Source organism: Mustela nigripes, chromosome 1 (genome assembly GCF_022355385.1).
Source record: "Mustela nigripes isolate SB6536 chromosome 1, MUSNIG.SB6536, whole genome shotgun sequence".
Lineage (NCBI taxonomy): Eukaryota > Metazoa > Chordata > Mammalia > Carnivora > Mustelidae > Mustela > Mustela nigripes.
This window is the reverse complement of record NC_081557.1, coordinates 179,644,841-179,662,155: the sequence shown is the minus strand read 5'-3', so window position 1 is coordinate 179,662,155 and position 17,315 is coordinate 179,644,841. Positions and strand designations below refer to the sequence as shown.

The 17,315-nt window shown below is 36.0% G+C and overlaps 1 protein-coding gene across 3 annotated transcripts in view; it reads right to left on the bottom strand.

Annotated features, from left to right (window-relative positions):
* LOC132002655 (bifunctional heparan sulfate N-deacetylase/N-sulfotransferase 3) overlaps nt 1-17,315 on the bottom strand; it is a 175,653-nt gene that overhangs the window by 80,466 nt on the left and 77,872 nt on the right. For all 3 annotated transcript variants that reach the window (XM_059377783.1, XM_059377788.1, XM_059377785.1), the window contains exons 5-6: nt 11,858-12,043; nt 6,222-6,350 (exon numbers count right to left, since the gene is read on the bottom strand). In XM_059377783.1, coding sequence (XP_059233766.1) covers nt 6,222-6,350; nt 11,858-12,043 — 315 coding nt within the window. The remainder of the gene's footprint in view (nt 1-6,221; nt 6,351-11,857; nt 12,044-17,315) is intronic.

Genomic DNA, 17,315 nt, shown 5'->3' with positions numbered 1-17,315 from the left:
TGTGTGAATTTTGTTTGACTTTCATTGTAATCCACTCAAATATGGCTTTTTGTTCCAAATAGGCTTTTGTTCCATTTGAATTCCAAGCAAATGTGGTAGGAGCATGAAATCTCATGACTCTTTTGGATTAATAAGTGAGGCAAGCACTGACTTTATTATCAAGTATGTTTAAGGGAGGCCAAGCATCCCACAGATATCCATTGTTAATGACTCAATACCTAGCATCTGTTTATTAAATAAGAGCAGAAGCAAAGACTCGGAACAATTTGTAATTAGAAATAAGGACACTGGAGCAGGAAGGTGGTATCTTTTTTCAGAGCTATACAAGATAATATGGCTTCCACAAGAACAATCATGTCTAATCTAGAACTATCCCATTTGTCACACCAGTTAGGTATTTTTCTATCTTCTTAAGATAGGTGGAACAGGAAAATCATGTTAAAATATACAGTATACTCTTACTAGCTCCTTTTCTATGACAATATCTGTCATAGATTTATAGTATTCTATTTGTTGAGGGCAGTGTAGTCACTGTCGATGAATATTTTTTGTCATCTTCATAAGTTTCAGTTCTTAATATCCTTCTCCATAGTATCTTATAGGTATGTAAAGTAAGTAGACTTTTTAAAAGGGTATAGGAAGGTACTTGTAGCACCATGAATTGATCAGGAATATTCGTGTCTGAGTATAGTGTATGCTTGGTAGAAATTTTGTCTATAGCTAACAGCAACTCCAGGATAATTCCAGTGTCTCTCTCCTCTGGTATATCCATAAAGTCATTCTTGTTACCCTCCTGAATCAATCAAAAAAGAGTTCAGAATCTGCTACTTAGCAAATGGGCTCCAAAATCTGATTCAATACACTGACAGAGAGCTCCCATTTCTTAGTGGTGTAGAGTCAAATTAGCAAAGACCATGAAATTAATAAATAAGAACAGAATGCTATTTATTAGTTTAACATGGGAAATTGTAAATTATGGAGGGGCTGAAATATTTGAATATGTACAATTGGAAGGGATCTTCTTTTGGTAGGCAGGTTACACAAGAAATATTCACCAACTGAAAGATCTATAATAAAATTGCACTGCAAATTACTGTTCTAGTGAGTTCAAGTTCTTGTGATTGACATATTCTTTTCCTATAGGAAAGTGAACTATAATCAAGAAGTCACTAGGGGCGCCCAGGTGACTCAGTGGGTTAAGCCTCTGCCTTTGGTTCAGGTCAAGATCTCAGGGTCCTGGGATCAAGCCCTGTATCAGGCTCTCTGCTCAGTGGGGAACCTGCTTCCCCCTCTCTCTCTGCCTGCTGCTCTGCCTTCTTGTACTCTCTCTCTCTCTGTCAAATAAATAAATAAATAATAAAATCTTAAAAAAAAAAATAGTTGTCACTGTGTGAGTTTAGAAACAGACACACACACAAAAGAAAAAAATTCTTAATTTCTTTGTGGTCCTTGGATCAGATAGCCTGATGGGCCCACCTCCCAACTGTACCTAAACTTCAAAGTCAATATATTAACCAAAATCTCTGTATCCAGTGCATATAAGAAGAGGTGTCTAGGCCTGTGATATTGGAAATATCATTTGGAGAAGGCTGAGGTTTTCTCTCTCTTAGATATTGCTAATATTTGTTTTTATCTATATTAAATTTATTTGGTGAGGACTTCTTTCTTTAACAATAAAAAATACTTTGGTAACAGAATTTCAGGCTTGAGTGTTATTCTGTTTTCACTGTGATCTATTCTGGTTTAACTCTGAGAGGTGCAACTCTGTTGCAGCTACCTCTCACCCAGATACTGGCAAAACTTACTGTAGCACCTTGATACTATGTTGACACGTGGGCAGAAAACTTAAAATACGCTACTTAAATTCCTTAAAGTTTGTATTTTACTTAAAGTTTATATTTTAAACTTAAACTTATATTTTAAACTTAAAGTTATATTTTACTTAAAATTTATATTTTCTTTTTTTTAAAAAGATTTTATTTATTTATTGGACAGAGAAAGAGGGATCACAAGTAGGCAGAGAGAGAGGGAGAAGCAGGCTCCCCGCCAAGTAGAGAGCCCGATGTGGGGCTCAATCCCAGGACCCTGAGATCATGACCTGAGCTAAAGGCAGAGGCTTTAACCCACTGAGCCCCCAGGCACCCCTGTTTATTTTCATTTCATCTCCAGCGTATTTGAATATATTTGAGACATAGGTATGTTTCAAATACACCTATGCCTTTTTGCATGTTGGAAAACTCATTCAGCATTCTCAGAAAATGGCACTTCTAATCAAGGACTAGGGTATTACTTAAGCTTATAATGGCTATCATTCAAATCCACTATAATTAAATTTCATATCTTTCCTGCAGCTAATACGTACTATGGTTCCATCAAGGTTTTCTCATTCTTATTCTGACCTGGAAAAGAGTGCCATCTGACAAATCAGTAGCATGCCTCACTGCACCTGGACCTCTCTTAATTTTAACACAGATTTACCCAAACATGTAATTTTGGGATGGATAATTAATGTGAAACAGGTCACTCCTCCTCAGTCTGCTCTGCAAGGCAAACATCACTAACTAATGATAGTGGTCTTCTCTTGGGTGAGAGACTTGAGCTAAGTTTTAGAAGTGGGCTTCTCAACCAGAAATCTCCAGGTGACACTAGTTGCTTCCAAAAATTGGAGTTGGCATATCGGATGAAATTAATTTGGATTCCATCCCTATCTTATGGTGTCCTACAAGGATCTTTCAATTTTGAATTCCAGCATTTATCTGAAAGTAATTGTCTACTGAAAGTTTTCTGAATCAGGAAAGCACAAGTTCTCTGGAAATTTTTTTTCCCTCCCCTTTATTCCCTGTGGATTTTCTCATCAAGAAAAACAAAACTGCCAATATTATCTATAAAGGCCTGAAAAGCAGCTAGGTTTGCTAAACATTTAAAACATTTGCCCAGCTAATTATCTCAAATTAGTATCCATGATTCATACAAGATTTACTGTAAGATTTTTAAAAAATAATTTGGGGGGTGCCTGGGTTGCTCAGTTGTCAAGCATCTGCATTTGGCTCAGGTCATGATCCCAGAGTCCTGGGATCAAGCTTCTTATTGGGCTCCCTTCTCAGCGGGTAGTCTGCTTCTCCATCCCCTTCTGTCCCACCCGCCCCCACCCCCGCTTGTGCACTCTCTCTCTGTGTCAAATAAAATAAAATAAAATAAAATAAAATAAAATAATTATTAAAAAAGAAAAGAATTTGGTTTTGAAACCGTGAAAAACACTTCTTATAAATCTCTTGTATATGAATGACCTAATATTGAATTTCTTCCGTGTTAAATGAAACTAATTTCCTCTAGGAAGTTCAGAAATTATAATACCACTAGGAATTTCTTAAGCACCAAAGCAACAATTGGGTAAAAGAATCAAAGAGGGGTCACCTGGGTGGCTCAGTCAGTTAAGTGCCTGACTCTTGATTTTAGCTCAGGTCATGATGTTAGGGTTGTGAGATCAAGCCTCAAGCCAGGCTCTTTACTGGATGGTGGAGTCTGCTTAAGATTCTCTCTTTCTGGGCTCCTGGGTGGCTCAGTTGGTTAAGCAACTGCCTTCAGCTCAGGTCGCAATCCTGGAGTCCCGGGATCGAGTCCCACATTGGGCTCCCTGCTCGGCAGAGAGTCTGCTTCTCCCGCTGACCTTTCTCCACTAATGTTCTCTCTCTCTCAAATAAATAAATAAAATCTTTAAAAAAAAAAAAAAAGATTCTCTCTTTCCTTTTGCCCTCACTCCCACCCTGGCCTCCAGGCCTGGCTCATGCTCTCTCTCTCCCTTTCTCTCTTTAAGAAAAAAAAGAAAGAATCAAATAGACATTATCTGTTCGTAGTCATATTGCTCTATGATGAAAGGAAATATAAAATGTAAGAACTGTATACTTTACAGATTAAAGGGTCTTAAAATAATTAGTGAAAATTTTAACTTATTAAAAATGTTTTAACTTAGTCTTTAGTTCATAATCAAGTATTTGTTTAACTCTTTTACCTGTGTATTACTGGCTGAATTGACCAAAAAAAAAAAAAAAAAAAAAAAAAAGAGAGAGAGAGAGGAAGAGGAGGAGGAGAAAGTCATAAGAGATGATTCCAAAGATGCTTCCATTTGTGAAGAATAGATATGTTAGAAAAATCAGATTACTTCTGATGTATAAATCAGAATTGCTTACATTTTGGGGGTATGAAGATGGATAAACTTGCAAAAGGGGAAATGGCATACTGCCTGAAATCATCTTGAGTTTTGAATACACATGATGATTTTTCCCAAAGATGTGTCGCCCTTATGTCTAATCTCATTTTCTAGAAGCTAAGAAATAAATATAGTCATTAAATACAAGAAGATGATGAAAAATACCTGTAATTTTATTTGCAAGACCTGTAAAATTAGGATCCAGAATGGGGCTTCTCAAAATTTATTCTCTTTATTTCTATCTTCTTCAACTTTTATGCTAACAGGCTTTTTTCATATTTGGAAAATTAGACTTTTTCATCTTTAATATTGCTAATGCCAGAGGCAAACCCATACAACTGATAAATAAACCTAATTTTATTTTTTTATGTTAGTGATATTCAGAAGGGAAATAAAACCCCTTCTTTTCCTTATACACCTTACTTCAGTTAGTTCGTCTTTTTCTACACATATTTATCACACTAGCCTCCTGCAGATATATGCGCAAATGGTTATTGTAGAGCTGGCACACAAGTATTAAGAAGTGAAGGAAGAAGAGCAGCAGCCAATTAAATAGGCTGCTCTGCCGGGCCTGAGAACTAACAAGACAAGCTCTCACATAAATGTATCCAAAATGACCATATTTACTCACCTAATTCCTCTTTCACTTTGCTTATACCTTTACTTTAAATAGGAAGGGGAAAAACAGAATCACAGTGTTAATGGTCATTTAAATGAGAAAACTGGTCCACAGTGGGAATAGGAGAATTTTGCAGGTAAAAAATCTTGTTCTTTGGAAAAATGTCTATTCATGTCTTCTACCCATTTTTAATTGGGTTATTCATTTTTTGGGTGTTGAGTTTTATAAGTTCTTTATATAAAGAAGACAGACAGATGCCTAATGGACATATGAAGAGATGCTCATCATCACTAATCATCAGGGAAATACAAAACAAAACTACATGAAATATCACCTTATACCTGCCAGAATGGCTGTAATCAACAAAAGAAGAACCAACAGGTGTTGGTGAGGATGTGGAGAAAGGAGAACCCTCTTGCACTGGATGCAAAATGGTGCAGCCAGTCACTCTGGAAAACAGTATGGAGATTCCTTAAAAAGTTAAAAATAGAACTAACCTATGATCCAGTAATTATACTACTAGGTATTTACCCAAAGAATTTAAAAATACTAATTCAAAGGGATACATGCACCACAATGTTTATCAATGTTTATAGCAGCATTATCTACAATAGCCAAATTATGGAAAGAGCCCAAATGTCCATTGATGTATGAATGGATAAAGAAGAGGTGGTGTGTATATATACTGAGTAAGATATATATATAATATATAATATATAATACACATGTATATATATACATATATATGACTATTAGTTATAAAAAAGAAGGAAGTCTTGCCATTTACAACGATGTGGCTGGAGTTACAGAGTATTATATGAAGTTAAATAAGTCAGAGAAAGACAAATACCATATGATTTCACTCGTGGAATTTAGGAAACAAAACAAAGCAAAGGGAAAAAGACAAACCAAGAAACAGACTCTTAACTATATAGAACAAACCCATGGTTAGCAGGGTGGGGGGGATCATGTGATGAGCATCAGGTGTTGTAGGGAAGTGCTGAATCACTATGTAGTACATCTGAATAACATTATGCTCTTTGTTAACTGAATTTAAATAAAAACTTTTAAAAAGACCTTGTTCTCCATAAAAGAAAGAAATCTTTGAATTCTGAACACTTTTTAATGCAAAGGAGGTCCTAGAACACTCTCCTGGCTTTCCATAAGTTCCTCATGTCACTGCTACTTGTAGAATGAGTTTGCCTCCTTCTCTAGATTTGGTTCCAAATTGAATTTTTTTCTGTTTTGGAGCTAGAACTTCATATCAAGTTGGCTGAAACTACCCAAAATCTGGCCTTTTTGTCAGGGTAATTTTCAGCCACCTGATCATTTTTCACCTTTTAAAATTTATTTTTTTTATTTTTTTTTATTTTGAGATTAACTCAAAGTACTTACTGGATTGAGAACCACAGTGAAGAAAAGTTCACCTCCTTGGATACTCTTGTCTAGCTCTTTAGGACCTCCTGGATATTCCTTGTAGAAAATTGTGTGAGTGAAAAGCCCACAGGTTTGTCTTGGAAGAACCTGAAGGAAGAAAAAACAAGTAAGGAAAAAGTCCCTTCGACCAATTAATTTGTTGAAACTTGGGTTTTTTCTCATGGAAGTTGTTGATGCATAAGCTGGTGTCATTTTATTCAACTCTTAACTAAGACCCAGAAAATCCTTCACACTCTAGGAAAGCAAGAATGACATCAGCACAGAAAGAATACTGAAGAAAGTTGAAGAAATATTTTAAAACTAAGATAGACTTTGAATTATTTTAGCCGCTTATTTTAAATCTCCAAGTCAATACTGCTGCTATGAAGCCTAGTATGTTCCAGCATCTTAAGAAATAAAAAAGAAGTGAAAATGAGACTTGAAAAATATTGGAATTGTCTACCCTGTAATCTAGTAGGCAAAAATTTTAAGGATAATACTTTCTGCCAAATTCTACACATGCACTAGAAAATGAAGTCAATCATTAACAATCTGATTCTTAAGAAATGGCGGTATTACGCTGAGCGAAATAAGTGAATCAAAGACAATCATCATATGGTTTCACCTGTACGTGGAATATAAGAAACAGGGCAGAAGGCCATAGGAGAAGGGAGGGAAAACATGGGAAGTCATCAGAGAGGTAGAAAAACCATGAAAGACTCTTAGCTATAGGGAACAAGCTGAGGGTTGCTGGAGGGGAGACAAGTGGGGGGATGGGGGAATGGGGTGATGGGCATTAAGGATGGCACGTGATATGATGAGCACTGGGTGTCATGTGCTATTGATAAATTATTGAACTCTACATCTGAGACTAATGATGTACTATATGTTGGCTAATTTAATTTAAATTAAAAAAAAAGAAATGATATTTTAAATTAGAACAAATATTTGAGACACAAAGCATAGCATCTTTTCTAGTCTGGAAGAACAACTGCCCCAGATTTTAAGTCTGAAGGCTGCCAGTTCCAAAAGTTAAAAAGAGATTATGCTTTTGACTATTAACTTTTATAAGCCGCCATAAACAAAATGATAAAACATCACTTAGGAGAAAGCTTTGTTTTCCTCCTTTGTATATGAAAACCATTATTTGTTTCAATTATACACATTCATGATAAGGATTTTTTTTTTCAATTTCTCAAAGCTTTTCTGGTAAAATAACAGTGCAATTATAAAAGAAAGTGTGAATTAATGCTGTGCAGGATGGTACAATCTTTAGCTATATCTTATATAATGATTTTGTAATGACCTGTGTTTCTCACTATATACTTGAAGGAATAGTCAATTAATGAATATACTTTGGAGAGATACCGGCTTACAGAATCTTAAACATGCAAGTTTTCTGCTTATTGTACTCAGTAAATTGATCTTCATTTTTTGGTCTTTATTCTTAAAGCACTTGGCTCCGTAAGTGCTTTCAAAATACTACCTATGTAGGACTTTTCATGCTTTGCAACCCTCTACAAATATACTAGTTCTTTTTCTTTAGTTTCTATATTATAATAAATTTCAATCTCGTCCTTGAAAGTTTTCTTACAAAAAACACAATTCTTAGCTCAATCAGTATATCATACATTGCTGTGTAAATTGGAACTTCATATATCCCATTTATTTTTGTAAACTGGTCAAATATCCTTGAGAGCTGTTCTATCTTGATGAAATAGTTAAATGAACTTCAATTTATTGCCGAGTATTAACTCTGGTGATATTTATGTTTAAAAGTACCACATTCTTACAATGTTATGCACAAAATCAATGGCAAACAAGAACCCAGTGCAAAGATATCCTAGCTGAATTAAATATATTCCCTAAAAATTCATGAAAATATCATTCTCCAGGAAATCAAAGCTTTATATAGCATTTGTTCATTTTTAAAAACAAGTACATATTCTTAAACTCTATGTAAGTCCATGTGGGAGAACACAAAGATACATTCTTTCTACTCCTGAAGAATTTAAGGTATACTGGAATAAAGAGAAATACTCCAAAGCTAAATAAATACCCACAGGTGATTAAAAGGTAGGCTAATTTTACGTTTTAAAAGTGCATGATTTTGAATCACTTTCGGGATTCAGCTTGAGTATCTTGCCTGAAAAACTCTGGAAACATAAAGAGCTATCTTTGGGACTTGATTGTCTCGCTGATTCTATGCAAAATGGAGAGAGAAAAGAAATTGGGATTTTGTCTATTTCTCAAATTATTTGAGTTTGAACACAGAGAAGAGGATGTGCAAAGGCTTTACCCTTGACCTCTGGGAAGGATCGCACCTGCCGAGAGGGTAAGAGCTAACGTGAGCCCTCAGATGCTCAGCAGGCCACCACAGGAGGGTGAGGAGATACTCAGAATGTGACAGGGTCATATTCCATTGTCTAACTCCTGAGCTCAATGCTACAGGACACTGAACATATTCCTTCAAATAGCTTTCTTGTGTTAGAGAAGGAATGAGAGAGGGTTTGTTGATTGTTTGTTTTTTGTTTATTTTTAGGTGTTTTGCTAGGGACTGTCCTCCAGAACTGATTCTAGGAGTGTGACATTATCAAATTCAGCTTGGAGACATTGAGGAGACTATGGAAACCTTCCTGACAGTAAGTGGGAGATGGTTAAGAAAGCCTTAACCAACAAGAATCTTGACCAGTTGGACCTGAAGCCAATATCCTGTACTTAAGGCCTAAACCTAGAGCAGCTGTCAACAAATGCTTTTAGGAGTTACCAGTTAAGACAATCTAGGAGGCTTCCAGCAGGGTTAATAGGAACCTTTATCAATGGGCATCTCCATTAGAAACAGAAAGTGGACAATCAGGATCTGTAGTCTAATTGTTTAGAGGGCTCTGGCTTTCTCCAGAGAGTCACATTTAGCAACCAGGGGTTAGGGTAGAGAATCCTGGTTTTTTCTTAATTTCTTACTGAATGAAGATCGAATTTGTCCAGCAGACAGTGCACTAAGACTGGAAACTCAGAGACTCTGGTTAGGGCACAAATGCCTTGAAATGTCATAGGCTTTTATATTTTTGTGGAGTTATAAAAGGATCTGTTATGGGAATTCACAGGAGAGCAGGCTTGAGCTGCTCAGCTGTTGTACACCAAGACGCTTTACAATAAATTATAGGACATGGAGTTGATATTGAGGAATAAAGGGAATAAGAGTAGGTAGAGAGTGGTCAGAAAATCTTTTGAGGAAGAAAAATTAACAAAGATATGGACACAGCAATACTGTTTTAAAATTTTTTGGCTGGAGTGAGTCTGTATTAGCTACAGGAAAATAGAAAGTAGAAAGGTAGATTTAGACTAAATTCTTTTCAGGTACCTGAAGAGCAAGTTAAGGGGTGTGGAGATAATTGGATGTATCAAGGTTAGGAAGGCCAAAATGACAGCAGTGTTCTAAAAAGAATTAAAAAAAAAAAAAAAAAAAAAGACTGGCTGTATCTGTGGAACAGGCTATAGTGTGGGGTAAATGGAAGCTATAAACAAAGTAGGAGCCAGCAGCACATTTTACACATGAAACCAAGGCAGTGAATTAAGTTGTGGGAAACTAAGGGGAATAAAAATGCATTGTAAAGGAATTATTGTTGGAGTGCAGAGGCTGGAAGTTGGAGGGCTGTGGCCAGCATCATGTCCGAGTTGCAGAACTGAATCAGGAATAGCAGGATCAATAACAGCTGGCTTGAAGGGAAGTAATGCGTTCAATTTAAGGCCTTTGGGATTTGATTTATGAATATTAAAAAAAAGTTTCCCTCATCTCATAAAACAAAATATGGGTGTGATTTTTTTTTTTTTTTCCTTCTTTTCATTCTCTTCCTAGGAGAGCATACTGGCTCTTGTGGTCTTACTTGCATCTCTATTTGGATGACTCCAAGCCATGTTCTCTTTCTTTTGCTGCACAATCAATGGCCTGCTGAGCATTTCCCGCTTGAAAATTCTCATCCAAGAGCCCACAAAACAAATATAGAGGGTTTCCATGGATTGCTACACAATTGGAGCCATAGGAACAATTCCATCAAAACAGAGCCTTTATTACCTGTAAGGTTTGTGCATTTACAATACAGTTAAAATATGTTTTTGGGAGAAACAAAAAATGAACATATCCCATGGGACACAGCCAAGCAAATTTTCTGGCAGTATTGGCAGAAACAGAAACAAAAGAGGACAATGTTTAATAAAATCCTTAGAGACTTAGATTCACTGTTCTACCAACATTGCATATGATTTAAAAATGGCAGGAAGTACAGATACTCTTCAATTATAACCCAGGTCTCCTAAACGCTCTCTGGTCAACAGGCTGGCAGTTGAGGCATAGTGAGTTTATCTTCAGTAAAGAAGGGCAGACTGGGATGAAATAGAGCCATTATGTACCCACCTAGGATTTACAGCAGTTTTTATTGAGGGAAAAGTCAAAATGGGAGATGATACAACTTAAATGTCATCATCCATTCTGTAATTTTTGCAGACATTGGAAAACTGTCTGAAAAGAAGTCAGTTACTCCTAATTCTAGAGTAGAGATCTGGTCAGACATAGTCTGACAGGGTGTAACAGTGCTTCATCGCACAGTGTTTTTCTCTGTAGTATTCCTTCCCAGGATGAGTCTAAATCAGGGAGCCCCTTCCTAATGTCAAAACTCTTTGGGTGTTCTAGTATGGAAAAAAAAGTTGGATTTAGTTCCTTTGGGAGGCCTCACAAAGTATTAAGTAATAACATATCTTGACAATAGGCATGTGTCACCATTGTAAAACAAAACAAAACAAAAAACAAAAACATTGGGGAAGCTTTGGAGAGAATTTGACAGTGGATGAAAATGATTTAATTAACATCGTCTGTTGCATTTGTACTCTATATTATGATCTGTTGGTAATTACGCAGGGCTTCATGTGTGGCTTCTTGTTGTAAGTAGTCGAGTTTTTCTTTGTTTGCTTGGTCTGACATGATAAAGAGAAGAACAGTTTGACTTGTAAAAGAGCAGCACGTTAACATAGGGAGAGTTGGTTTTTGTTTTACGTAGTAAACAACTTAAAAATTTTTTTTTAAAAGATTTTATTTATTTATTTAACAGACAGAGATCACAAGTAGGCAGAGAGGCAGGCAAAGGGAGAGGGGAAGCAGGCTCCCTGCTGAGCAGAGAGCCCACTGCAGGGCTTGATCCCAAGACCCTGAGGTCATGACCTGAGCTGAAGGCAGAGACTCAACCCACTGAACCACCCAGGTGCCCCTATTTTATATACTAAATAACTTTTTGAAGAGATGATGGCTTCCATAAATTACCAGCAAGATATGTTGTTTCCTTAGTATTTTCACATCAGTTTCTGGTTAATAGTATCAGTTAAAAAAAAAAAAAAAAAAGAAAGAAAGCAAGAAAGCATTTTGTATTCAAAGAATTATGCAGAAGTGACTTTAATTAAAACATCCTCTGCTTAGATGCTTAGATATGAGAAATATACTTCCTGCAGTAGGAAGCTTTTCCTAGTTAAGAGCTCAACATTTTGCTCTTCTCTTTTGTTCTTTCTTCAAATGAAGAATGTAAATCTTAAAAAATTAGTTCTACCCTATGCATACCAGAGAGGCTCACCATGATGTTTTTGTGGATGAAGCCCCTCCGGTGTCTGGCTGGTTTCAGATGCGGATATTCTTCTGTGCTGGTGATTCTAATATTCCAAACCTTCTTCCAAGCCTCGTAAAGCTGAACATGTACAGGGTAGACGCCCGAATGGTGAGGGGCCACTGCGTAGCCCATGTCGGTAGGAATGCCGTGCTCCTGAGACCAAGCAAATATTGATTAGAATGTGGGAAGATTTACCTTGATCCTATTTTTACCCCCCAGATTTTTCAAATGTGCTACAAATGCATTTGTTTAAATGCATCATTACCTAATTGCATTGTAAAATTAAGGTGACAAATATTACAACCTCTAGGCGTTATGAAGCCTGGTAACCTTTCCACTCATCTTGATGTTAATACATTTGTTTTTAAGAGGGGGCAGAACAGGATGATGATTTTAATGAATAACTTGAAAGAGTCTGCACTTAGTGCATCTTGTCATAGTCGCCCGTCCTTCTTTCTGTTCTCACAATTTCAATAAATTAAATGATAAGCACTTGCAACAAACAACACTCAGCACTCCCCACAAAAATAAGACCACCGTTTATTAGAGGGATAGAACATTAGATTTCATTAGAAATCTAATGCTAAGGGGATTTTATTTTGCCTATTTCCCAGGTTCTACCAAATTTGCCACATTTCTGCTAGTCCTTCGGCATGTGGGCCGGTAATAGATTATGTTCCCTGCCTTGGAAGAAGCAGGCACCTGCAATGAAGAAATGTATTAAATCTTATAGAGCAATTTTCTTTGAAGTTGAAGTCCTGGTTATAGTAAAAGTAGAAGGTATTGAAAGAGCCAAATAATCTGGAAATTTCGTTGGTGTAAAGTCAAGATTTTGTATAGAAAATGAGTCCAGTTATAAAGAATAGTTTTAAAATTGCACGTACAACACATGTGGATACCACTTGGCCCTGACTGGGTCAGAAAATTCCAAAAATAAATTTATGTGTTATCTGGATATATTGGAGGATGTTTGGGGAAAATTTGTATAATTGTCATTGTTCTTCTTCATTTGAGTTGGTCCCTTAATCTTGATACATATAGGCATCTTGTCACACAGGGAAATTGCATAGGCGTAAAAGATGAAACACATCTTTTATAAAAAGAATACCCATGGCTTCAGCAGTAGACGTGTATTTTTTTCTCCTGAAAAATAGTTTATTTTTCTATCTGTATTTTCAATTGCTTTATAGTCTTCAAAAGTTCCACCCAAATAGGCCTCCTTTGAATTAGTCATGGCTTTTCTTCATGCCAAAGGACAATTTCACATACAGAGAACCATAGTTATCAGGCTTCTAAATGTATTGAGTTATAGAAATATGCTCCAAATGGATACGGGAAAAGAAGCTAGCTTTGTTCAGCTAATTTGTAAGGCTAACTTTTTTTTTTTTTCAACTTAGATAATGACAGGAGGTGAAGGAAGTATATGAAGTCCCTGAAAGAAAGAAAATGGGTTGCCAGTGGTTTCTTGTTCCGTAAGTATCTGTCCGACTCCCTCACACAGTGTAAAAGGCCTTCAACATTTGGTCCCTAGCCCGTCTACACAGCATTATCTCCTACCAGCATTCATCCTCCCCACCCACAATTTCTGATGATTCCCTTTAAGTCTTTGCTGTACACTGTATACACTGTCCCCCTCAACTGAATGTCCTTTGCCCCTTATCTTGTAAATTCTATTCATCATTTAAGAGTGAGTTCAGTCAGATAGAAGTACTGGAATTGCTGAAAAGAGAAGCTGCCACATTTGTACCGTGAGAAAAGAGAATGAGTACTATTAGTGTTGAGTGGCCCATGTCTCTGTTTCTGAAGGATGACAGAGAAAGTTTTGTGTTTTTCATTGTATTTGCATCTTTGTGGAGCTGGCCATATTTAATGGAATTACTATTATATCATTTAGAATTTTGCTAAAAACTGAGCTGAAATATCTCGCTGCAGTTCTTTTACTGGTTTTTAGAAACTCAAACTAAAGCAAATTTTTTCAACTAAAAATAATTCGCCAGTGCATACTTTGTGTTAGACTAGGTCAGTGAAGTATTCATCTAATTTGGTTTAAAAATAGGGGTGCAGTGATTATGGACCAAATGAAAGAAAATGAATTTCAGTCATTGAAATTTAAAGAAAAAAAATTAACAATTACAGATTAACAGTTTCTTAAAAAGCAAGGATGAAATTCACAATGATAGGAACTGTACTTTAAATTCAAATATCTCTAAATTTGTAAGAAATTATGCTGATAGAAAGCTCAAGGTAGTTTCCAATGCCCCTAAGTAGTAGGTTCTGTGTTCAGGAACCCCATATAAGAAAAGGATGACCTTGCACAGCAGGGACACTTCCTTCACCTTGCACAGCAGGGACACTTCCTTCCTTTTGGAATATTCCCAAATATTTGGGGACCAATGTATGCGCAATTTTGTTTTTATTTCCAGCTTTTAACACTGAAGAAATACTGAGGCTTCTTAGTCTCATCTTTTTGTGCTGGTGCCGTGTGTCATGATGGTAGAAAACTCCATTTCTGGAGTCAGATCTATCTGGCCATTTCACTCTCCCATTTTCTACCTGTGTGGCCTTTGGCAAATGATTTATGACCTTATCTAAGCCTCATGTCCTGTTCTCAAATGCTAATCATGGGGTAATTATCTTGAAGGAGTTCAGAGTAAATTAAATAATATTACACAGGGGGAGCATTTAGTGCATGATACACATTCAATGTATGCTGTTTATTGTTGTCATTACTGCCCTGCCTCCATTTTTTTTTTTTAATAAGCTGTGGTCCTACTACTCAACTCTAATATGGAAATTATGAAGCCACCAGGCCATCTTTTTTTTTTTTTTTTTTTTAATCAGTAAAAGAGCTATTACACCCTCTTTTCTGCTTTCACTGTAGGTTTTGGGATTCTCTCATGTGAGGATTCTGTGACTTCTATCTTAGTGTCCTGTCCCTGCTTCTCTTCTGATCTGTCCATATAGTCACAACCAGCACCATGTGGCTCCAGGCTATAAATTGCTGGAGAGCTAGTTAGTAGGAAATCTTTTAAAAGGGCTTTACATAAAGGTAACATAAATTGGCCCCCAGATTGCATTCAATACCAGAAAGAACACAGATTGCATTCAATACCAGAAAGAACACTAGAAATGTTCTTGCATAGAAAAGTTTGGGCTAAAATGTAGGTAGTGTGTTTTGGAAGGCAGACTATCAGGTTTTAGAGGGTTTAGCTACAATGCTTAATTCTTAACTGATAATTCTCTTCCAAATCTTTTAATTTGAAATTAAGCATGTATTATTATTATTTTTTTTTTTATCTGGGGCCAAAATTCTAAAATACTATCCACGTTAGCTTAAAAAGTTAATTCTTCTTCAGTAATCCTCGACTGAAAGTAGCATTTTAGTTCCAGGAACCTATAATTCATATCAAGATTTTTCAGTGGAGGACTTGGACTGAAAAGGCTGGGAAATATGGCTTTGTTACTATTAAATATAAGTCAGAGACTTTGAACAAAGTGGATTAATGATTCTCACAACTGAACTCTTCATCTCCACCTCTCTACTCGATATGCTCTTTCCCCAGGGTTCCTCTATGTCGTTGAATGACACTGTCAGCCACAGCCAACTCTTGGCCATGTAGGAAAAGTTAGAGGTTGTTCTTGACACCTATTTCCCTATTCTGTCCTGAATCCAGTCTATTATCATAGCCTATCAGTACTACCTCCAGGATGTATCTTAAATCTATCCACTTTTCTCCAATTTGGTCATCACCATTACCCTGGTCTCATTTACCATTTTATCCCATGGGCTTGTAGCCCAGGTTCCTAACTCTTCTACGCATTTCCTCTCCTGCTACATCCATCCATTTTCTACACAGCAGCCACAGTAATACTTTAAAGTCACAAATATGATCCTATAACATTTTATTCAAAATCTATCCTTGATTTCTCCTTGAACTTAATGATAAAATATAGATTTTTTAGGATAGTTCCAAGTGTTGCATGGTAGGACCCTTGCTTCTCTCTCTATCCTGCACCCTTCACTGTATGTTAGTCATGTTAATCTTTTCCTAAAATCCACCAAGTGCTTTCCTACTTTAGCACCCTTCTCTATCTGGTTTTCTCAGCCTGGAATGTCCCTACCCCAACACTTCCTGTGGATAAATGTGATACCTCTTTTTCATAATTTATTTTTGTCATATCTACAAAGAAGGCTTTACTGATAAGTTCTGATCTAAATTATTAGATCATATTAAGATTTTGCCTTATAGCCTTCATATCTTCTTCATACACAGCACAATTTGCAAGTGAAAAATTTTCTGTGTAATTATTTCTTAATCTCTATCTTCCTCACTAAACAATAGACTCCACAAATTTTGGGTTCTCTTTCATCCACTTCTATATGCCCGGTATCTTGCCAATAGTAAGCATGAAATAAATATTAGCGAGTGAGTTTATGAGCTGATTCTGACCACTTTCCTCTCATGCTAACTTTCTCAATGATCTCAGTTAAGCTCTCAATTCACCCACAGACACGGGTAACTCACAGGGAAATTTTATTAAAGTAATATTTGAAAACACTTTTGAGACTATAGCTAAAATATATTATTCAAGTGTAAGACATATTTATTATTATGAACTTAAATATTTAAATTATAGAATAAAAATTATAAGGTTTTCAAAAATTATGTATTTAAAGACTTTCAGATCGATGTGAGCATAATACATTTTTATCAAGCAAAAAGTTATGCTATATTCTTTAAAAAAAATTCCCCAAAAAAAAACTAAAAGAAAGAAGAGAAAAATTAGTATTCAGGTATTTGAGTAACACTGAAGAATCATTGTTTATTATAATCTTTGATAATATTTACTTAAATTCTTGCTAGTATAAGAATGTACTTTGCTTTTTAAAATTTGAGGATAGTTTACACAGGATGTTACAGTAGTTTCAGGTGTACAACTTAGTGTGACTCGACAGGTTTATACATTATACTATGTTCACAAGTGCAGCTACCATCTGTCCCATTACATCACTGCTACAGTATCATTGACTCTATCCCTTCTGCTCTGCTTTTTATTTCTGTGATTACCCATCCCATATCTGCAGGCCTGTATCTCCCACTCTCCATCACCCATTTTGCCCAAACTCCTCCCTTCCCCTTTCCCCTTTGGCAACCATCATTTTATTCTCTGTATTTATAGTTCTGATTCAGCTTTTTTTGTTGTTGTTGATTCTATGTCTTTTTATAGATTCTATTTATCAGTAGAATCGTATGGTATTTATCTTTCTCAGTCTGACTTATTTTGCTGAGCATAATAGAATAGTACTTTTCTGTTTTAATCTTTATAAACAGAACCTTTTATTTTTTTTTTTTAAAGATTTTATTTATTTATTTGACAGAGAGAAATCACAAGTAGTCGGAGAGGCAGGCAGAGAGAGAGAGAG